Below are 24,453 nucleotides of genomic sequence, written 5' to 3'. Positions count from 1 at the left end.
AACACTGCTACAATAATACACCCAAAAGGCTAAACTCTACTCCTGAATCATGAGGGTAACTTCTTAACCAATCACAAAGAGAGCAGTTCAGTTTCTTATACTTAAGCTCCTATCAGATAATTCCGCCATTCACTAGGCATTGATGTGATGGAATACCATCAGACGGCATTCATGAGTCAAATCAAAAAATAGGACTTGTTTATTATTCTCTCTCAAAGATCTCACCTCCTGATGGTCATCATTGCAGGTGCACTACACATGTAGTCTCATGTAGACGGTAGCGCTCTGAAGTAAGCATCTCACCCTCGACGTTGTCAAATCCGATATTAAAGACCTCTCCTAGTCATGTGCCCTCCAATTCTCAGCTTTCCTGTATCCCTTCCATATCACCTCTCTTTCTCCCCCTTCCAACGTTCTCCTGTGCCCTACTACTCCCCGCTGCCCTGCAACTCCTTATCTCCCCCTGTCCTTTCCTTATCACCTCTCTGTTCTCGCCTTCCTAGCCACCCCCTACCTTCTGCAGCTGTCTCTGTACATCTCCATGTCTCTTCAGCTGTTACTTCCTCCCTCGTTCACTAGTTCCTCTAGACCAGCCCTCTGGCTCTCCTCCTCAGCTCGCACCTCCCTCTTCGCACCTTTCCAAGTCCTTTCCTCACTCTTGCAACCCCCTTTCATCCACAGCTTCACTGTCTCTGCTGACCAACTTTTCCTCTCTCCTGCACACCGACCTCATTTGCCCTACTTCATCCCCAGATGAGGACTTCTCCTCCTTCTATTTATTCCCTCCTTCCCATCCAGCGCTTGATATGGTTGCCCCAGAGCTCATTTCTGGTCCCCGTTTCTTTGCTTTTACTCCCAGCCCATGAGTCGTTCTGGGTTATTCACCACGCATTTAGCTCACCTGTGCTCACCGATTCAGTCACTTTTGAGCACAATCAGCCCCTTTTCATCCTCTACCTCTTCCTCCCCTAATTTCCAGAGCTCTCTACATATTCTTCTTATCTCAAAGGATGCCCTCTTTCAACTCTCGCCCCAACCCACATAGCACCAGACAATTGACTCAAGAAAGCAGATTGCTGGAGAAGAAATAAATTGCATAACAACAAATTATTTCCATCTGTTACTTCTGTTAAAATGTGTACTGCTAAATGATCATTCCAGCTACTCATAAATCTACGTGCGCAGCCATTTTATGTCCCATCCACCAAAACCTATGATATTCTAGGGCCATTGTATGGACAAATGTATCTGAAGTAAGATCTCCGTAAGCAACTGCTCGCTTTCACATAGCTGCTAGATCAACTACAATGCCAACATCCACTGGACATATTATATTGAGTTACGCCATTTTAAGGGAACTTAAGGCATACTGTGTTATGTTGTGCTATGTTATATGATGTCATTTGGCCCGGTCTGTGTTTTGGGCATAGTAAAGAATTTGACCCTTTGGCCACACAGACATCTAGCATAAGACACTGATATTTACACCACTCTATTCTCAAAGCAGTAATTATTTCAAGATGGCACTCACAAGAGAAAACCTGCATCTCTGCTTGAGGTCTGAGGTCTTCAATCTTGTACAACCACCCAAAGAACATGTACATATTAAATAGGTAATTTACTGGAATGTAAGGCATGGGTGATTCTATTTACAAAGTGGTGGTCCTAGAACGCCACAGTGGAAAAACAGAAGAAGCCCAAAGCAGCTGTGTATACAATAAAAAAATACACATTTATTGTAAGAAGTATTCATGTGCAGGTCTGTGTACAACTGAATACAACATTAGATGTGTTTTACACAAACTTGTTGTTAATAGCGTTAAAGTAGACAGTGATAATGAAGCGTTGGTCATTTGATTTCATGCAAGACACATTCTACAGTTGTTAGTGGTTTTAAATAGTATGTTCTATATGCATATAGATTTCTTTGATAAGAAACTTCAGTATTTTCTGTACAATGTGGATCTGTGTTGGGAGGTCACAATAAGCTACATAATAACGTCACAAAATGTGCTTTATAATTCACTTTTGATTGTATAGCACGGTACATTATTTTGCTCGTCTTGTTACATAATTCAGTCAACCCTGCTGCATAAATCGGTCCTTCACTGATGCATAATCCCAGTGGCTCTGCCTATGGTTTAACTGTTGGCCATATATGGAGATAGAAAACCTCTTTATAATTACTCATCTATTTTCAACAGTTCCCAGACTCCCTCACTCCCCTACACACCTCTCTCCTTTCAGCCCCCTTACTTAAACCATTCCTCCATTCACACAGATTTCGTCTCTAGTCCCAAACCCCATTTCGCATGATTATGAAATTCCCCCAAAATTATGCTTTGCCACCACAGATCTGAATCCTAGGGATTCTGGTGTCAGGGAAGCATTCCCATCTCCAGCCTCACTTTTTCAGTGAGTTCCCAACTTCTGTTGTCCCAGAGAGACGTGTGGCATTCTGGACAATCTGATTCGATGAACATGCAACCAATAAGAGTGGTAGGAACATGCAGTGAGTTTCGGATGATCTGACGGTTACCAGGTGGGCAATCAGACTGATCAGAATACTCTGTCGCTTGAGATGGGTGGCTGAAAGGGTAGTCGCAGGAGTGCCAGGGTTTCACTCTAGGCTCCTCATCCAAGCCTACTCCGTTACTACTCAGCCTACTCCTCTGTACTTTCACCCTAGCCTGGTCTGCTTTGTGTACTGATCCTTACGATCACTCGAGTCTATCAACTTTGCCCACTCGCTGAGCCTCGTTTTTACCACCCCTTACCTCAGCATTCAATCATAGGGCTGGGTTGGCCACGAGACATATGGAAAAGCCCCAGCCAGCACCTTATATGAGTGGATGAAAGCGGAATCATCAACACAATTCACTTTTGGACACATATGTAATATGCCCTGGTCTCACCCCCACACTCCCAGATCCTCCTGGAGTTGGAAGGACTCAACTGCTACACTCCCTCGGTACAATATCGGGCTGGTAGGCACTATTTTCCAGGACTAAATTTAGATCCTAGTTCACCATTGTTCAGTCTTCCACACCTCATCCCAGCCTTGAAAATGTGTCCACTCTCCCCTCTTTCACAGACCTACTGCTACTCTTACTCTCATAAACCTGCACTCACTCTGCACCAGCACTTACTCTTACTCTCATAAATTGACCTGCACTTACTATCACTCTCACAAATCAGCACTTACCTGCACCTATTCTTACTCTTATAAATCTGCACTTACTCAGACGTGCACTTACTTTTACTCTTATAAACCTGCACTTATACAGACCTGCACTTAATATTACTCTCACAAATCAGCACTTACCTACACTTATTCTTACTCTTATAAACCTGCACTTACGCAGACCTGGACTTACTTGTACTCTTATAAACCTGCACTTACACAGACCTGTGTTTACTTTTACTCGCATACATTTGCACTCACAATGCAGCTCCACTTACTTTTGGTCTATTAAACAAACCTACATTCACTTTTACTCTCATAAACCCGCCCTTACTCAGACCGGTACTTACTCTTATTCTCATGAATCTGTACTTACTCAGATCTGCACTTACTCTTACTTTCGTATGCCTGCACTTACTCTGAACATGCACTTACTTTTGCCCTCATAAACACACCAGCATTTACTCTCATTAAGATGCACGAACACTGTACCTGCACTTACTCTTATACTCATAAAGAAATCTACTCTTACCATCTAAAACCTGCCATTACTCCACACCTGCACTTACTATTAATCACGTAAACAGATCTGCATTTATTCTTACTCTCATAAACCTGCACTTACTCTGCACCTGCACTTTCTTTTACTCTCATAAACAAACCTCCTTTTACTCTTTCTGTCATTAAGATGCACTTACTCTGCACCTGCACTTTCTTTCACTCCCACAAACAGACCTCCATTTACTCATACTGTCATCAAGATGCACTTACTCTGTACCTGCACTTAAACTTATACTCATACATAATTCTACTGTTACCCTCTAAAACCTGCAATTATTCAGCACCTGCACTTACTTTTAATCACATAAACAGACCTGAAGTTCCTCTTACTTCCATTAAACTGCACTTACTCTGCGCCTGCAATTACTCGACACCTCCAATTACTCTTACTAACAGACCTACACTTACTCGAACTGGCCCACACGCACCATCACTTCAGCTCGTAAACACATCCGGACTCACCATCTCCCCTGCATTCGCCCCATCACCCACCCTCCAATCACTAATACCAAAGGTGGTTATGCCTTCATCAGGGGAACGTTTCGCTTGTGTACCCTCCCCATCCTGGCCCCTTCTTACCCTTCTACCACCACCTCCCAGTGCAGCTAGAGGAGGTCGATTAGCTCCATGCAGCGGTTGCACCTAGAAACTGATAGTGTGTGATCACTGTTGTATTCAGTCCAGCCACCTGCAGAATTCCTCTTTGGCATGAAAGTCATTCTGCCTCTCCTGCAAACACCACTACCTCCTGGGAGCCAATAAAACACCCAAGTCTATAGCAACTGCATTCGGAGCATGCCAGCACTTGCATACAGTGGGAACCTTAAAAACATTTACTATACATTGTAGCTGGGGGAGCAAGGGAGCTGGGCAGATAAAATGGGGAGGAAAATTGAGTGCCCGGGGGCCCTGAAGGTGAAGGGTGTGAAGGCTATCACAGGAGGCTATGGCGGGTGTAAACCCCCATGCGGAAGTAGATTTACTTTGAGTTCTGGCCATGACAGTGTAAGGCTGGAGTTTTATTTTGGCCGGGTCCAGAGGAACAGAGCGCAAGTAGAGGTTGAGGGCGGTTGTGTGGGTGGATGCCAGTGAGGGGGAAGAGGGCCCCATGCAGCGAAAATGATAGTTCATATTTGAAGGTTCTTGCTGCCCCGCCTGTTGCGTCTTCCTTAGACTGAGGGTTCCTGATAGGAGGTGGGTGGGGGAGTGGTGGTTTATCGCAAGCATTTTCAATTCATGTGTTGGAACCACGTTCACGGTGCATGTGGACCATTTGTTCCTACAAGACCGGCAAAGGTGTTGACGCTGCTTTGTAGCTAATGCTTGAAATAGAGACTTAGAATTGTAGGTGCTCCTTATCCGAGAGTAAGTGTTTGCTCCTGAGAAGTGCCGGTACTCTCGCATAAAACACGCCGGAGCAGTGCTTAGAAGTGCTGGTACTAGCCCTTCCAAATTAAAGAAGTGCAGGTACTGGGTACCTGAGAGTACTTACCGGTCCATTAAAAGCACAGGGTGAAGCGGACAATTCACAGGCCAGTGTCAAGGTAACGCGTTTCTTTATTCAATCAATCAAGCGACATTTTCAAGCCCAGATTTCTGCCAGCCTTTCTGTTCTTTTCTTATCCCCCCCACACTTTCATACCCATCAACTACCAGTACCCGCCCTAACCACTCACCTTCGTTCAAACCCGACCCATCTTTCTCCTAAGGCAACCCCAGTCCCCTCACGTGGATGGGGTGGATGGATAGATGAATTTGCACAGTCTACCACCTTCTTCACCCTAAAAGCACACCACCGTTCACACATCAATGCACTACTCACTTATCGCATCACCACTCCTCTCACCGCAACTATCCCATTTTCACACCAATCTGCTCATGCAAGCTTCCTCCATCGTCCATCACCGAAATATTAACTGGCCCTTTGCTTAGTGCTTGCTACCAGTTTCTATCATTTCTTGGCGCTGTAGAAAAAAAGAGGGACATGATAAATTGCAGAGGAAGTTGTGAGCGGCGCGTGCATCGGCCCTACCTGCCAGCGCAGCCCCGCAGGTGGTGATGAGCACAGCCAGCAGCACCCCCGCAGAGGGCAGCCCGTTCCGCAGCACCAGCACCCCGATGAGCAGGGTGACCAGGGGCAGGCAGCGCTTGAACATGACGTACATGGGCAGGCTGAGGCCGCGCAGCGCCCAGAGGGTCAGGCTGGACTGCATGGTGGACAGCACGGTGACCCCTGCGAAGACTCGGGCCAGACCCAGGCTCAGGGGTGGCACCGAGATCACCCCCAGCCGCCGCAGGAGCTCCAGGCTCAGAGCCGCAGTGAAACTGATGAAGCACTGCACCAGGGTCAGGAAGAAGAAGCCGTAGTGACTGATCAGAATCTTGATGAGGATGTTCAGGGATCCGGAGAACAGGCCGTGGGCCAGGGCCACCGAGATGCCCAGGAGGCGCCCCTTGCACAGCGCCATCCTCTTGCTGGGCGCCGAGCCGCTCCCGGGACGTCCAGCCCACTCTGACCCGTCTTGGTGTCAGGGGGGTCTTGTTGCATTCACTGGTCCAATGTGGCCGATGGGACGCCTCACTGGGCTTGGGGTCCACTTGGACCACTACGGATCTCAGGATCGGATCTGGAAGGCTCAGTCTCAGCCTTTCATCCTGCCATGGTCCATATCTTGAGGTCTTCTGTGAGATAATAGTTCTGCTACAAACTTTGCGGAGAAGATTCGCACTTAGACGTATCAGCGTCCTGCAGAGGTACAGCTATAGTCATCAGTGTTCTCTTGACTCGCTTGGGTATCTCGGAAAGTCCTGTAGTTGTAACAAGATCACCCAGCGAGCCCCAGCCTCCCTCGCCGCGCGCGATGCCGCTGAGCCGGAGCACTGATGCTCTCCTCTATATGAGGCTCTCCCCCTCCCAGGGTTGCTCCGCGTCAGGAGATGCGCTGGGGGATCCCGGTGTCTTCCCTCTGCGCGCGCTCTCTTTTTGGAGCTCGGGATTCTCGCGGTGCCGGGAGGGGGCGCTGTAGTCCTGAGCCCTGGTCGAATGGGCTGGGGAGGAGTCCCTGCTCTATGCCGGCTGAGGTGAGCACGAGCACTGCTCACAAGTTCCGAGTCATAGACGAGAGTGGTGTTGGTGCGCTATGGGGACACCAGGCAGTGGACGCGCCTGGGGACACGACTTCTCCCGGGCACTAGGAGCAGCTGGTGCAGCGGCGGACAGAGAGATGCGCGCGAGAGGGGAATCCCCGGCATACGGTGGCGCGTGCCTCAGTGGCGTCCGAACCCCTTTCATTGCTGATGCGCGCGTGGGGGCGCATGAGGTACATCCCCTGCGCAGTGCGTGGGTCGGTGGGAGGGCGAACAAGGGCGGAAACATCTCAGGAGACTGGGCACGGAGACACAAAAAACTCCGTGTTAACTTTGTAAACTTTGCATTTCATTGACTGACTGAAATGTGCCAGTATCTTTGATCCTCGAACGCGTGGCGAGGCAGTGCACTGCAACCTACAACAAGAATTCGGCGATTGTGACAGATAACAAAACAAAAGTGTATTTTATCTGACAGTGGGAAGTTCATTCATACAACGGGCGCTGGGAAAGAGGTTTCCAAAACACGGAGCTCGCATCGTTTATACGCTAAATCGATATTTCCATGTCCCAGACACGGCACTCTGTCGCTTAAATTGATTTGGGGGAACACATTATAACAAAACCACAGCAGCGAGGCAAATAAATACATTCATCGATGGAATACAGTACCTACCTAGTCCAGGCATCAGTGCTGTGTCTAACGGCATTTCACGGGTATCGTCTTTTTTCAGATTGTCTGCAAAGCTAGACGTAAAATCACGTAATATAAAAATTTCTATTGTAGAAATCAAGATTGTTTCTTAGCACGTATATTAATGAAATGGGGCTTCCCAAAGCTGTTCGATATTCTACGCCATTAAGGTGTACTCTGGGATGGATGGATAGATGGATGGGTGGATGGATGGATGTGTCTGTGTCCAATTTGGAATTTAAGACAAGACGACACCATAAATTCTCTTTGATTTCGGATGTGTTCAGAAACGTCTTTGCAAAGATTTCCTTATTCGAGGACGACTCCGGTGCTGCAGTACATGCCACAGACAAGGCCGGGCAGTGAAACGCTGCCCAGTGGGCTGGCACACACTGCATTAACTTGACATAAATACGCCTGCGGTATGCGAAGAAGGGAAAACTCAAATGTCACAGAGTTCCACCAACCGTACAAATCCTGGAGTGAGAAGACACACGTACGAATCTGAATGGTCTCCACTACAGAGCAAGCTGTGCTTGCCTGGCCAGTCATGTTACCTCATGTTGGGAAGGCTGCACCTGCCATGTGGCCACATTTTGGAAACGCTGCATTCTGCACCTGTGAGTAGGCGGACACTCCAAGATATGGCGAGTGCCCAAAATGGGTAACAGAGATTGAGTGAGTCATCATATGTTGGCGGTAGACCTGACAGGGGATATATTCCTCAGTTAATTGCGAACAGAAGAGCGGAATGTGAAGATTGTGCTCAAATGCGCCACCAAGGCAGCTATTTATCCATCATCAATCCCAGATTTTTGATTGAGGCAACTGGGCAAGCGCCCACAGTCGGTTATAAAAAAAAAGGGGAGCTTAAAAATCAAGAGAGCCCACTATGACCATGACTTCTGTCTTATTAAAGTGCAACTTGAGGCTTTACCCTCCCTCTTACAGTTTCTTTAGAGGAGACATCGTCCCCAGTACAAATACAGAATGACCTGAACACTGTTGCCCTAAGCTATGTGCGTTTGTATATCTTATTCCCGTCATTTTTAAACCTACTAGCAAACCCCCTGGGCCTTATCCATTTGGCTGCGCGGCACTGAATCACTTTCAAAGCACAGGGATGTGTAATTTTTACAATAATATGTTGCATCCTTTTGCTTTCCCCCGCACTGGCGCACAATTGGCTGACATGCATCAACGCAGGCACCCAGCAAGGGTGTCTGCATTTTAGGGGAGATAGTTTTTGTGCAGGAAGGTGTCCCTACCAGCAAAAAAACAATCATGAGAGGTGATTTTCTCTTTCTATGTGTGCTGCAGAATGTGGGGCAGAAATATGGGGGAGAAAATGTACCACCGGTGCGTCACAAAAAGTGACACACCGGTGGCACAAGCAGCTTGTAAATATGCCCCTCTGTATTTAGAGGGATAGAGGGAACAAGAGGCAGGAGGGCTGTTGCAAAATTAACCATCCTAGACAGTCATATAAACACAAAAAAATGTGCAGAACAAATTACATGGATCCCAAGCAGAAATTGCGCTGTTTAGTCAGAGGACACAGATGGCTTATCAGGTACTGAGCAGGGAGAATTGTTTGACGAAAGTGTGACCATGGGGCACATATCACCATAATATAGGGACCTTGTTACAAAGATACGAAAAACAAGAGTAGAACAGCACCTACTGCATGAATAAAAACAGTGACTCCTGAATGCTGCATGAATGAGAATTTAACATAGAGCTAGGGATCCTGGTCCAGATAAAAGATGGGGACCTTGTCTAGGGGCCACTCTACAGCTGAAACATGTTGACCCACATGGTGCTGGAAGAATAAAGCTTCTATGCATCCCCAATTTGTTTTAATTATCTCCGTGGCCACCCTCTTGCAATAGAGTATTTATTATCTTTGGGAAAGAATCTGAATTTTTTTTTAAATTGTTTTTATTAAATTAATCTGTAAAGATAAGAAAAAAATCAAAACTTATTGCATTCCCTGGTAAATGGCATGCATTATTATATACATCTTGAGATTTTTTCATCAGTGTGGCTCGGGAAGCAAACAAGCACATTATAAATTCCTCATTTGAGCCTGAGGTTTTTAGTTAATAAACGGCATCCTGACCCACTCCCTCTTAAAGTACTGCCTGTAATCAGGAAGACCTTTTGTCACTATAATAATTTCTCATGAATAGTGAGGCCCCATGATGAACCATGACTCCAAGGTCGGCGTGAGAGAGCTTGCTATACCATTTACAGAATACATTATTTAGGGTTTCCCATCATTTTTATAGCCACGCAGCACTTTTAGAGCCTGGGCACCCTTTATGATTCTAGGATTCTTGTTGACAGGATTCAAGGTGCCAAATAGCATAAAGTGAGTGATACAAGAGCAAATTTAAGACACACCCCCTGCCATAGTTTTAGGTTGACTGGGGTCCTAAAAAGTTAAAGAGCAGGAGCAGCACTATTTATTCACATTAACCATCACAGCTTGTTTTGCCTGGAAATGTAGCAGCATTTGTTGATGTCAGTAGAAAATAACATAACACAATAGCATGAGTAAAGCAACAAAACTACACAGTTAACCCCTTCCCCGCTCATGACGGAGCCACTCCGTCATGAGCCAAGGTTGCGCTGTGCTCATGACGGAGGGGTTCCGTCATGCTGCGGCCGTTGGCGGCCGCTCCGCCCACGCGGCGCTAATTCCCCGCCTGTGCGGGCGATTAGCGCAGTGGGCGGAGACGTGACGGAACCACTCCGTCACGAGCACAGCGGACCCGCAACTGCCCCCAAACCCCCCCAGCGCCGCAGCTGAATTCCTGCCGCGGCGAAGGGGTTAAAACCTAACAGGCCACAACACAGCAGAGCAGTCAAAACAGAATGCAACACTACAACTACAATACAACAACATCATATTGCAACAATGCAACACAAAAGAACAGCAGCACATGAGGTACAGAACACATCACCACCACAACAAAATGCCACACAACGAATATTCACAAACATATTTATCACACATTACAACCTCCAGAAACCTGCATTCACAATACTGTACTAAAAGGTGTCTGCACCCAGCACTGCTTAACTTACCACCAAGGACAGGAAAACGCACCAGTCACAAATGTTTGACAATGAGAGCAGCTGGGGTCTGATATGGTTGTAGGACCTGTAGGGAACTCCAAATCTTGAATGGAGAACAGTCAAATGAAAAGGGAATGTGATTAAATAAGAACAATTTCACCCATTCTAGGGCCACTGCACAAAACTGATTGTCGGAAGTTCCATTGAGCGATTGTCAACTGTGTTCAAAGGCCACTGGTCGATCTAACACGATTAGAGTGCTGTTGCCGGCACCATTTGTGATGCACCTCCGTACATCCAGTGGAGAGACCAGGGCAGAGTCTATCAGTCTTCATACACAAAATGATGCCTTAAAGTTGTTCAGCAGTTGATTATTTTGAACAAAGAAAATGATCTGGCACACAACAAAACTCTAGTAATCCGTAAATTACAAATACTGGATGAATAGTTTGAGGGTCTTGAGGATCTAAAAACTCTCTTTTAGCAGATTTGATACCATGGCGATTAGCTGGTATCTCAAGATCGTAAGCAAAAATGGCTTCAGGATTTGCTTCAAGATGGCACAGTGAGTTAACGCTCAGCACTTACAGTTCAAAACTCCACAGTGCCAACCCAGCATTTCAACCTTCTGAGGTTAGTAAATTGTGCACTATTAAATTGGGTAAGAGCGATATATGGCACCTTCAGCACCAGAATACCCTTGGGTATTTGCGCACTTTTTAAAAGTCATTCAATCCTTCATGTTGTTTACCTTATTTAAGAAATAGCAGAAGGGGGGGTGTGAAGTCAAAGGTCATTCCCAAGCCCTACCCTATTTAACTTGTATGTCGCACCTCTTGCGAAACTGGTTCGCTCCTACGGTTACCAGGTACCATCCTATGCAGATGACACCTAGATCATCGTTTCCATCTCCGTTGACTGAGAAGAGGTAGCGGATAGGTTTAGGGATTGTATGAAGGAGATTAGCAGGTGGACGAAGGAGCATTAGCTTAAAATGAATAGGGAGAAAACTGAGATTGTGGTGTTTGGAGTGGGCAGTTCCACCTGGACTCACAGCTGGTGGCCAGAAACTTGGGATACTTTGCCTGTACCAGCAGCGGCGGGCAAAAACCTGGGGGTGATTTTTGATATCACCTTGACTTTCGACACCCCAGTCAATAGAACAGTGAGCTTTTGCTTTTGGATGATTGGGGTCTTGAAGAAAAGACTGCCTTTCTTTCGAAAGAGCTCCGGGTGTCAGTGATCAACACACTCATCACCTCCCGCTTAGATTACTGTAATGCCATGTATCTTAACGTTCATCAGCTCTTGTTAAACAAGCTCCAATTCATTCAGATCCTGGCAGCACGCTTGGTCCTGGGAGTACCCAAAAACTCCTCTGTTAGGGAAGAATTGAGACCTCTTCACTGGCTGCCAATTAAGAAGCGGGCATCCTTTAGAGCATTTTGCTTTACACATAAAGCCCTCCAGTTGCAGGGATCTAGCTATCTTAGGGCAGCCCTGAATTGGTATGTTACTGGGAGTCCTTTGAGATCAGCTGGACGTCATAAGGTGGCAGGTCTGCTATGCTTACACAGTGGCAGCCGCCATGCTATGGAACTCCCTCCTTGAAAATAGCAGAAGTCTAAGTTTGCACCTGTTCTTTCGGTGCAAGTTAAAATCTGGCTTTTTGCAGAATAGACTTCAGTCAGGGTGGTGTTTTAGAGGGTCTTTGCCTGCTTCGGGGCATCACTGTTCACATTGTTCTCTTCTGTTATTAGCGCTTTGATGCCTTTTGGTCTAATGTGCTCTACAAATGCGACAAGTACAACACAAATACACTTAATACAAATCTACCTCCTGGTTTAGAGGTTGGTGGATGGGTTACTCTGTCACAAATGTGACAAAAAGCCCATCCACCTTCTTACAAGTGCATTATGCCATATTATATTATATGGCACTTATAATAAGGCATAAAGAATATCGACCAATTTTGTGAAGGGGTAACCCATCTGCATGATTCTAAATTAGTCCCAAAGAAACAATTTTCTATGAAAAGCAAACAGATCATGAGCCAAACCTTATACAAGGGAGCTATTTCTTGGGTCTGTGGGACAGTCAGAAGAGCATAAGAGGTATCTTGTAGAAGAGAGGCTATCATTTTAATGGTGAGTAGTGCAAGGTAGACAATGTAGAATTCAAATGATCTCCAGAAACCCCGGTGTCGTAAATCTGAAGTAAGGAGTCAGTTTGTTAAAGGGCGATGGTGGCTCAGGTGCCATAAACTTTCCTCTAAGAATTGGTAGCCACCCACAAACAGAGTTCAGCAAAAGGCTCAGACCCATTGAGTCACTGTATGTCAAAATATCATGTTTGAAACATCATCCAACATACATTTTGTGCCCTAAATATAATTTCCAAAAATATCAGCCAATTGGGTGAAAAATGTATAATGTCAACTCTACTGGGGCGATATTTTTGAGTATTATATATCATACATGATATTTATGTCCGATGATATTCTGGTACCACCCCTTCTAGTCATTAAACGGTTGATTGTTGAGTTGTTCTGCGATACGGAAAGGTTCCCCACTGTTATTGCAATTATTGCCACTTCTTCCAACATAATATCATTATTGTGGTTGTTCATTAAGGAATTGTAAGAAAATTATTTTGTGTTTTGCTATGATTTCTGGAAATTGGGAAAGCACAGTTTACTACATTTTCTCTCCAGGTAGCCTGGCTCATCACATTTTTAGGGATTCAACTTAATTGTACACTAAACTTAAGACAGGCACAATTTATGTCATAGTTTTCCTGGATTTTAGTGTCCGCCCTCAAGTGGAGGTGGATAAAAGGAGAGGACTTAAAGTTTTTGCCAGTGATTTTTTGCAAATTCTATAAAGAAGCAGACATTAATGGATTGAGGATATTTATGGCATCTAAAGTGGCAATGGTCAAACCAAGAACGAGAATCTTCAAGATCAATTAATGCTGTTCTAGTTGATGAAAATAGCAACACAACAAGATGATTGACTAAGTGCTGAAACTTTTCAAACACTCACCCCCGGTCACAGATCTAGGTTTAATCCATCGTTCTTTTGCTCACCACGCCGCCTCAGTTTGGACCCAGCCATATTCAAATCAGTCTTGACCCCGCTCCCCATAGGAACAGTCCACCCTGAACTGCCAAGCCAGATCCTCCCTGGACCAGAAACAAGCATCTTAGGACCGGTTTCAGGGTATCACCCCTCATCAGCCAGGCTAGCTTGAATCTAGTGGCAAAGTGAGCAAGGGACCCACGTCTGGGCATACCCTGGTGAAAATACCATCACCTGACAAGTGGTGCGAAGACCCACAAATTGCTGTGGGCCCAAAGTTTCTAGAGTATCTTAAAGCAGTGCTTAGTTTGGGAAAAAATAAGTGGCATGGCCCAGGGTATTTTTTCAGGAGCCACTGCTTCTGGCACCACACGGAGCTCATTCTACTGCTGCTGCATGCCAGTGCAGCATCACCTTTCTAATCACCATGCTCATATAAATGTAACATTTTGGACAATTCCAGGTCTTCCCAAGTTGAATGGATATCCTTGAAGTACTATGTCTGTAATATTTTTAAAGCACATTTATTTTTATATACCACTCTACTGAAAAAGGAGCAGACAGCACCACTGTGTGGTAGATTCTGATAAAGAAGGTCCAGTGTTTAGAATAAGTGCAGGTGCCGAGTACCAAGAGACACCAGTACACATTAAGCACTGTCTTTAAGGGACTGTGGTGCTAGCAGGAATAGATGATTCATCATGGGATTGAGCTCTAACTCAAACAGCGAGCAATGAGGGGACATAAATAACCATCAATGTTGCCATGGCCTTGTGGTATGTACACCACTACAAAGACGCATAATAGTGCAGCAGAAAACATGCCACTTGCGGCCAGAGCCTCAGTGAGATGGGGATAAACAAGAGGTTCTGGTAACATGACTAGAGAGCGTTTGCTTTCGCCACTATTGGACAATGCTGATTAAGGAAACTGTGTTCAAATTGAATTGCTTTAGCAGAGGAGGGTCACAGCCATTTTTATCAAGGTTTCGATGACACAGATAAGATTGATAAGAAAGGTATCCAGAAGCAAAAACACATCCAAACAATGCTCAGCCATATCCTTAGAATTAAGTATGATCTGTTCTGATGTTGTCAGGACCCTGGTTGGTAAGAAATAATGAGGGGAGGAATACTGCACTGTTACGCAAATATGTCTGTCAATGTGGTCTTGTTATACAGTTGTTTGTTGGGTTCCTAGTGACAGACGAGTATCTTTATCAAAGGTAGTAGCAAGAATTATGATTAACTATGATCACAAGTAATCCTTTGCTCAATGGGTAGCGAATGGCAAAACCAGGCTTGCTCTGTTAAAATCCTTCCCTCTGCAGATGCCACATTACCACTGCCCTGGGGTTAGGTCTGTCCACCGTTCTAATGCAACAGGTTTCACAAAGAACGCGGTAGGGATAGAACAGGGCACCCAGTGCTTAATTTGTGCCTGTGTTGCGGTGCTCTGCACCAAGACGTATTTTGTAACACTAACACATATTTATAACAGTCCACCACATGATGACACTGTCAGTCTATTTTTTTTAAAAGTGCATAAGCAAAGTTTAAAAATTCAATAAACAATCAAAACAAATAGTAACACTGGGGTACTCAGATCATCCTGACAGCTCTGGGTCACCCAGTCTACTACAAATTGTCATATAATAACACTGTAATGTTAAGTAGGTGTTGTTAGTACTGGAGTTTGGCAGCACTGGCAGGGACCGTAGGTGGTGTACAATGCAGTGGCCTCTATGGAAATATCTTGGGCCTTGGCACTTATTACTTCACATATTAGGAACTGACGGTGCCCACGCCCCCTACACACACTTTAATAGTCAGCTACAGAAGGAAATTCCAGAGGCTTCTAAGAGTGGGCTACAACACCTACCCTACTGAGGACACCAAAGGAACAGGCCCCAGAGCCCAAAACAAAACTGAGCTCTGAAGAGCACTACACCGCAATCAAAGGAGCTAACATCAAAGTAGATTTCTCACAGTAATAATCCAGCAGTGATGGTTCCTCCATGGGAGCGGAGGAGTGTATCCCCTATAACTGCTGTGCAGAAAGCGTGAAATATAAAATTTTAATAAAATGATTTTATTACCATTTTATTTTTGGCTCTCTGCCAGCAAATGGAGTGCAAGAGCAGGGCAGGGCCAGTGCATCAATTCTGCCAATGATTGGCAGGAGTGAGGAATGGCTACTTAAGTTTGAAGTGCGCATACTTTGCTACAGCCAAACGGACATGCGCAATTCAAACCTCTCGATCCCGGCTGTCTTGGACAATTGGGTTGGAGAGCAGGCACAGGCCTACAATGCCCTTAGGAGCACAGAGTATACCCACTCCAGCCAAACAAGACGATGTCAGAGCATGCCCACTCCAGTCAATCAAGACACTTCGCTCATGCTGCTTAACAGCATGAGAACAGCCTCTTGATTGGATGAGAGAGTTGGCTTTGCGAGCCGAGGACATGCTGCAGAACATCGAGCTGTAGTGTAAGGCAGGGACGTCTCCTCCGCTAAGGTGGATGACTGTTCCCCCACTACTCGCAGAGCAGGAAAAAAGAAATAGAAAATGACAATAATCTTGTTATTATCGTTTTATTTTTCTTTGCTACAGGGCTCGGTTGGGGCGGGGCTGAGGTCACAGGAGTAGAAGTGGTTTGCACACTCCATGTGCGCATAACTGCTTGGCCAGCCAAATAGTCATGCACATTTTGCATGTTCCCCACCAGGCTGTAATGCACAAACTGGTGAGGTGCATGCAAAGGCCCCCCAGTTCCCGTCTGTGTGCCGAACCACCCCGCTCAGACCATATCACAACACTGCATTGCATTGTTGTGATTGGCTATGGAGGCCTGGCTGCTTCCTGGTTCGTACGTCATCTAGAAGAGAAGCAGCAAGACGGCGGCCGTTTTAAAGGTAAGTTTGTTTTCAAATAAATATTTACCCACCCTGCCTCGCCACCTCTGTCCCCTGCCAGCCACCACTGGTGTAAGGTAAGTGATTTTTTTAATGTGCATATTTATATTATTGTTTATTGTGTATATTATTATGTGCATTTTTTATGTGTATATTTTTTGCGCCCCTCCGATGTGATTTGCCACCAACTGCCACTGTAATCCAGCATTGAGAACCAAAGTCTGCATGTGTTCTGGGAGTTGTGACAGGATACCTCCTGCTTACGGATACCTGTGCCTGTTTAGGAAAGAAAGGCATTTCCTCTAAATACCGGAAGGCACGTGCCTATAAAGAAAACAGCAGAAGTTCATCACACCTGAAAATCTCCTGAGAATAAAAGTACAATACGATTCCCACTGTAGATCAGACCTAACTGACGTAGGTAAAACAGACCTGCCTGATGTAGGTAAAACAGACCTGCCTGGTGTAGGTAAAGAATGCATGACCGGCGCAGATCAATTTACTCATCACAATACAATGCTACCTGCAATCAGCCAAGCCAGCACACTGTGCCCCTTGGTCATCTGGATTACACATCAAATCAAAGACTCATAACGTGGTTCAAATTAGCAACCCCATCTTCGGGTCTAAAGAAAGGAGGTAAGAAAACCAATCTAGTCCACCTGGACGTGAATTGAATCACCTGAATCTTGAACAAATGACTGCTTTTAATATTGGCCACTCTCCAGAGCTATTCAGGTTTGTATACCATTATTGTTTTTCATCAATAAGAGTTGTTTTGCGCAAACGCTCGAATTAGTGTTATGTTGATACTCATTTTGCTATGTACGATTTACAGTGTTACAAGACTTTATGGTTTGTTTTTTGAAAGTTGTTTTATAATTTCAAATTGCAAATAAAACATTTGAACAGGAAAATGCGCAGCATTGCCTATCTCAGTTTTTCACACTTTTTTGGAACATAGTGGCCCGCCAATTACTGTCTTCGGCCGCCATCTTCACTAAAGCGAAACTCCGCTTAGATCTGTCCAGACTTAACTGGCAGCACAGGCTGCCTTCTCTGTTTCATTTCGGGCACACCTTAAGCTCTCTGTTTAGGGGTGCTGAGAATGGACCATGGGGCCCAGCAAGCAAAGAACTAGGAGACCTGTCATCAGTAACAAGATTGTCGTTACAGCCCAATTTACTCCTGTTAATACATCATACAATCCATATAGCAAAGTGCTAGTGTGGAGGTGTGGCCTACCTGCCAGAGCGGCCCCGCCGGTGGTGATGAGCACAGCCAGTATCACCCCTACGGAGGGCATGCCGCTCCGCAGCACCACCACTCCGATGAGCAGGGTGACCAGGGGCAGGCAGCGCTTGAACATGACGTACATGGGCAGGCTGAGGCCGCGCAGCGCCCACAGGGTCAGCGTGGACTGCATGGTGGACAGCACAGTGACCCCTGCGAAGGTGCGCGCCAGGCCCAGGTCCAGGGGTGGCACTGCCGCCAGCCCCAGGCGGCGCAGCAGCTCCAGCAGCAGGGCCGTGGACGAGCTCATTAGACACTGCAGCAGGGTCAGGTAGGAGAAGCCATAGTGGCTGATCAGCACTTTGACTAGGATGTTCAGCGAACCCGAGAAGACGCCGTGGGCTACGGCCACCGAGATGCCCAGCAGGCGTCCCTTGCACACCGCCATCGCTCCCTGCTGCTGCCCAGGTGGACCAGTCCGCTTCCGCGCTGCCCTTGCACTCTCTGGGATCAGGTGGCGCCGCGCGGAAACTTTCCTCTCAGAACGTCCCGGGCCCCTTCAGCCCTCCGCAGCCACCTGTGCGCCTCATCGCGCAGGAAAGACGCAAGTCCACGGGCTCGCCGGCGCACAGCTCTCTCCAGCCGACACCCTGCGGCAGCGGCAACTGATAAAGTCCCCGGCAAACGCCATGGTGGGGGCGAAGGGGAGGGAGCTGCAGGAAATAAAAGTACAGGGAACGGGATTTCGCAGATCAATACCAGGAAAAAGGCCACCCTGTCCGTAGAGTCCATAACAACAGCCCCTCCCACATCTTGCCCCCCCCCCTCCCCCCCGTCTGCGCCACTTGGACTGCTGACGAGGGCGGCTTCGGGTACCCGAGAGGAGCACTTTCCATTTACTTAATGATGGTGATGACTTGTTTGATTGCGTCTGCCATTATGTCTCCATTGCACCGGCGTTGAGTCATTGCGTTTCATGTGTTTTTTTGGAAGGGGGTAGGTGTGGGTAGATCGCACACAGTGGCGTATTCCGATTATTTGTAGACGTATATACTTGTGTGCGACAGTGAGGAATTTTATATGAGGAGGGGAGAGGCATGACGCGTTTTACAATGATGGGTCCAGGCGTTTTCTTTTACGCTCTGACTCCTGCTGCATACAGTCAAACACACGGAAATGTATGGGCCGGTACTGGCCGGGACTAAATGCCGGAACTTTTTTATTTTCAGAGGGAGAGTACCTGCACTTCTCAATAGATACTGCGAGGAGATTACCGGAACTTCCCAGAAACGCACTTATATTTTCAATTTCAAGCACTGGATTGAAAGGATGTTTTTAACCCAGATTATAGCAAAATTTTGAATTGTTGCTTTAGTGAGGCGTGTCATCGACGGGGGAGGGGGCGCACGCACCCCCACTATCCTTGTTCCTGTCAGTAATCTGCTGGAAAAGGGGACTCATCAGGTCAGCGAAAGCAAACCGTATCTTCTGCAAGAAAGTTAGCTTCAAATGGGCAGGTGTTGTCTGGCACTGAGTACCTGCACCTCTTTAATTTGAAACGGACAGTACCTGCACTTCTATGCGCTGCTGCAATACATTTAATAGCAGAGTTCTGTCACTTCTCAGGAGCAAACAGGTACTCTAAATAGAGAGCACCGATAATTCTATTTTTCCATTTAAAGCACTGGTCAAAGTGGTAGGCAGATCCCTCTGCCAGTCTAAAATATTGAGATTGTGTTAAGTAGAGGTGGTTGAGCCAACAATTGAACAGGGACAGCAGAGCCAAGGCTTAGCGCTGGCACTCAAGAGCCCACGCATAAGCCAAGCCTTAAAAACGTTTGCCAGGTAAATCATGCAGCAAACATTATGGAAAAATTTAGTTGTACGTAAATGACATAACTATAGTTTGCACCACCATAGATTTCAGACGTCATTAGTGATGAATATATGTGGTCCCTGCAGTTCATCATAGCTGTGCAACTTACACTACCTATAACTGGTGAATGTCACTGTTGGTATGGTTTAGATATTTACTATTAGAAGACCTAAATATAACCCCACTTCAACTGTTGATTTTTTTTTTTTGTTGAATTTCAATTTTTTGTAACGTAAATAATATCCTATTACAGTACGTCTGTGGCAACCTCCTGCTGCTCATGACCTTCAGCCATGAACAACAAGTGGTTAGCTGCAGCGTCTAGCCTGTCCAACCCGCCTCCACCCCTCGGGCCACCAACCACACTGTGCACAGACGACAACCCACCATTCTTTAATCGGTCCTGCAGGAGTAAATGGGGCTTGCGTGGGAGTCCTGAAGGGCCACAGAGAGGCTGTGCTGGCTCCAGAGTGAGTCCCATGGTATCATGATGAACAGCAAAAAATATGGGACCCCACCCCCAGAAGGTCTAGGGGGGGCAGGTTATTCCCACCCTGCTCCATTCTGCGAGTTTTTGATTTATTTTTCAGAACTTGGGGACTGAATCCCGGAGTCCTTTAATGGCAGCCAAAACATTTCTCCACATGTTGCAGCCAGCCAATCACAGCTCTTGGTCCCGCAGGATTGGTCCTGGTACCGGGGGCCCAGTCAATCAAAATGCTTTTTTTGTCATTTTGTTCATGGTACACACGCAGGAGTCTCACAATTGTCCCGCAACACTAAATAGCTCTATTTTTTAAATCTTACTTTGTCTAAAAGACTGAACAGATTTTCAACAACTTACAAATATCACACTTTCCGAGCAAACATCTAGCTTTCTGCCAAATTTAGTGTAATTCTTTTTGAATGTTTTAGAAGTATCGTTGTATAGTTTTACGTAAGCAAACTGTGTTAGGGAAAAAGGGTTTTGGGAACCCCTTTTACTTGGACCCTGCATAATAGCTAACCCCAAAACATTCCAGAAAGGACCCAAGGTGGGTTTTCTGGAAAGTTTTCATGAAGAGTCATCACGCGGCACCAAAGTTATTAGTGAAACAAAAACAATTGTCCCATGGAAACTCTCGCATTTGACCACATAGTAGTGAATGCCAATGTGTAGCATATATGATGAGCTACATAAGCACGTGATCCCTGTACTAGTTTTATGCAACTGCCCTCCTGTGATCAAGGCTGAAAGGGAAGCTGAAACGCGTAAGGAGCTAAGGGCGAGTGCTCGGAATGGACTGCCAGCCTGCTTCGAAGTTGAAATAAAGTTTTTTATCCATCCTACCTGGAGTCGTCACATTTCTGTTTAGAAATGGGATGTGGATATTTTGACAGGATTCTCCATTCCTGTCTGACGAAGCCGCCCTTCTGTGGTCGGAGGCTGCATTAATGGAGAAGCTTTGTGTGGATTTATGGATGTGGAGCCCGACCCGCCTGACCTCTTCTACAAAACAAAACGGGCTGTGCCCAGATGAAATTGTCAAGGAAAGTCAGGGAAGGGATGTAAGCAGAGTATTCCACTTTGCCTGCTGGTTTGGAAGGATTTTTAAACATACCCTCGAGACTGAAATGCAGAAGGCAAGTCCAGTGCACTTTTTACTTTACACACGTTCACATGAGCTGAATTTGACTGCTTTTTTGAACTTTCAGTTAGCAGTTGAAGGAAACCATTTCTTCGAATTTGAATTTGTGTGCATTTAAATACAGACACTTGAATGGTCAATCCTTCGCCAATAGGATGGTCTGATGAGCTACATAAGCACGCGATCCTTGTACTAGTTTTATGCAACTGCCCTCCTGTGATCAAGGCTGAAAGGGAAGCTGAAACGCGTTAGGAGCTAAGGGCGAGTGCTCGGAATGGACTTCCAGCCTGCCTCGAAGTTGAAATAAAGGTTTTTTATCCATCCTACCTGGAGTCGTCACATTTCTGTTTAGAAATGGGTTGTGGATATTTTGACAGGATTCTCCATTCCTGTCCGACGAAGCCGCCCTGCTGTGGTCGGAGGCTGCATCAATGGAGAAGCTTTGTGTGGATATATATATATATATCAAAAAATCTACGTTTTCTCATCTAATGCTGCATGACAATCTAGACATCTTTCATGAATTATCTGTAGCTGGTATGAAAAAATTGTATGCATCCACGCTTCGGGAAAAAAGGCAATACACCGCTCAGAACACTTGGTATGTTCAGTTGGTCAAAAAACTACAGGCAAACAACAACATCGTTGTCCGCCAATCAGACAAAGGCGGTAATGTGGTATTGTGGCCTCGTCAACTCTATCTAGATGAAGCCTTTAGCCAACTGAATGATCCCTTGTGTTATAAAAGGTGTGAGGCAGCAACAATGAGGAAAGCACAGAATGACTTCTATGCACGTTTGGTTGCTTGGAGAAGTACCGGACTTTTGAGTCAGGATGAATTCAAGTACCTCAAAAATGAGTATCCAGTCACTCCGGTGATTTATTTCATCCCCAAAGTGCACAAGGATCCCGTTAAGCCTCCTGGCAGGCCTATCATCTCAGCCTGTGGGGGTTTATTGGAGAATACATCTGTGTATATTGATAATTTCTTGCAGGAGCATGTTCAAACCCTACCTTCATTTGTGCAGGATACAGGTGATTTTCTAAGAAAGATCGCAGACACTCCTTGGGACTCTATGTGTTGGTTGATTACACTTGATGTATCAGCGTTGTATACAAGTATACATCACTCTGATGGCTTGAAAGCTATTGCACACTATCTAGGGAATAGACCCATCATGTTAGCCAATCACAATAAGATGTTACTTGATATGATTTCATTTTGCTTGAACAATAATTTCTTCATGTTTGGAAATCAATATTTCCAACAGGTCAGGGGTGTAGCCATGGGGGCCTGTTTTTCTCCCAGCTATGCCTGTTTGCATATGGGCTGCTGGGAGGAGCAGGTCCTTTTTGGTCAACACCATGACACATTTTCCAGACATGTAACCGTATGGCTCCGCTATATCGATGACATCTTTTTGATATGGCGGGGTACCAAACAGGCAGCTCTTGATTTCATTAGTGTACTCAATATCAACACTCTCAACCTGTACTTTACATCCAACATAAGCCAGGAGTCGGTGTGCTTCCTAGATGTGGAGATCGTGGCAGGCAATGATCAGTTGCTAACGCGACTATTTAGGAAGCCCACTGCGGGTAACACAGTGTTACATGCCTCAAGTCATCATCCGGCCCATCTTATACGCAGCATACCCTATGGGGAGATGTTGCGTATAAGGCGGATTTGCAGCACTGATTCAGAATGTGTTATTGCTCAACAAGCAAGTAAAGCACGTTTGTTGCAAAGGGGCTACACTGTTACGATGGTTGACAATGCAATTCAAAAAGCCAATCGCATCCCACGGAGTGAGGCATTAAAAAAGTCTATACCCATAAAAAAGTCTATACCCATCGATACGAGCTCACCTACTAACCAACCGATCAGATTAATTGTGACCTATAATCGTCAACATCAGGCTCTACGCAAAGTATTTAAGAAAAATTGGAGCCTTGTCTGTAATGACCCTGTCATTGGGGATCTGATGTCAGCTAGTCCGGTCATTACATTCAGAAAAGCTCGGTCGTTGAAGGATGCGCTAGTTAAATCCAGTCCTGAAAATTCAGTAACTAGAACATGGCTGCAAACTTGTAAGGGCTTCAAACGCTGTTCCAGTTGTAAAGCGTGCAGACATGGGGCTAACAAAATGGAATATTGTATTCCGTTCTGTGACATTCCTCGCCCCATAAACAAATTCCTTTCTTGCAGAACTGACTTTGCGGTGTATGTGTTGGAGTGTCCGTGTGGCCTGCAATATGTTGGTAGTACCAAGTTGCAGGTTCACAAGCGGATACTCCAGCACATACGGGCCATTGATGGCAGTGATCCCGCATATCCTGTTGCACGCCACTTTAAGGAGTGTCACAATAACAAAAGTGAACTCCTTAGGTTTTTTGTCATCGATTCTGTGCCCCCGCTGAGACGAGGTGGCAATCGTGAGGCTCGTCTACGAGCGCTAGAAACCCGCTATATTCTAGAATTGGACTCTAAGACCCCTGCGGGTCTTAATGCTAGCGAAGACTTTTTCACATGTCTATAATTTTACCATTTTCTCATCAACCTTTTCCTTAAGTTTTAAAGATTCCAAAAACGATTCCATTGATGTATAGCCTCCATAACTTTTTTAGTATACAATAAGAATGATAGATTTTGTAACAACACCTTATAGTTCTTTAAGATTGATTTTAATTTAGCACAATACTTGTGCACACTGTATACTTGCACTATCTTGATTGGCGCTCTGATGTAGACAGGATATTGTACATTGAGGATGGTTATTTATATCGTATATGCCCATTGATTATGTATATAATTAGGATTTACCCACTTGGGTTTTATTTGCACACATTGCGTCTTTTGCACGGCAGACTGCATTGTTGCACAAGCAGGTGTCCAGTTTTTTTCATACAAAGCATTTACAGCTTGCTTTAAACTGTCACTGTCCTGAGGTTTGTACCTTTAAATTTGATTGCACCTTATATCAGTGCTTCTTTTTTTAAGGATTATGGTACCAATTGGTGAGCGTATTTTGTAATTTTTATGTATTTTACAGAAAGTGAATTACGAATAGCCTTGTACAAAAATGTTCAAAACGTTGATTGTATTTTTT

At 45.6% G+C, this 24,453-nt stretch overlaps 1 protein-coding gene across 2 annotated transcripts in view; it reads right to left on the bottom strand.

Annotated features, from left to right (window-relative positions):
- SLC35D3 (solute carrier family 35 member D3) overlaps positions 1–18,457 on the bottom strand; it is a 228,848-nt gene extending 210,391 nt beyond the window's left edge. The window contains exon 1 of one of the 2 annotated variants that reach the window (XM_085611531.1): positions 17,852–18,457. In XM_085611531.1, the coding sequence (XP_085467657.1) occupies positions 17,852–18,287 (436 nt within the window). In that variant the 5' untranslated portion in view covers positions 18,288–18,457. Of the gene's footprint in view, positions 1–5,777; positions 6,601–17,851 lie in introns of those variants that run through there. The other variant, XM_085611530.1, reaches the window with a different exon arrangement.
- Positions 18,458–24,453: the final 5,996 nt, after the last annotated feature.

The sequence above is a fragment of the Triturus cristatus genome, chromosome 6 (genome assembly GCF_964204655.1).
Source record: "Triturus cristatus chromosome 6, aTriCri1.1, whole genome shotgun sequence".
Lineage (NCBI taxonomy): Eukaryota > Metazoa > Chordata > Amphibia > Caudata > Salamandridae > Triturus > Triturus cristatus.
Note: the sequence above shows the minus strand (reverse complement) of the source record. Positions and strands in the feature narration are given on the sequence as shown.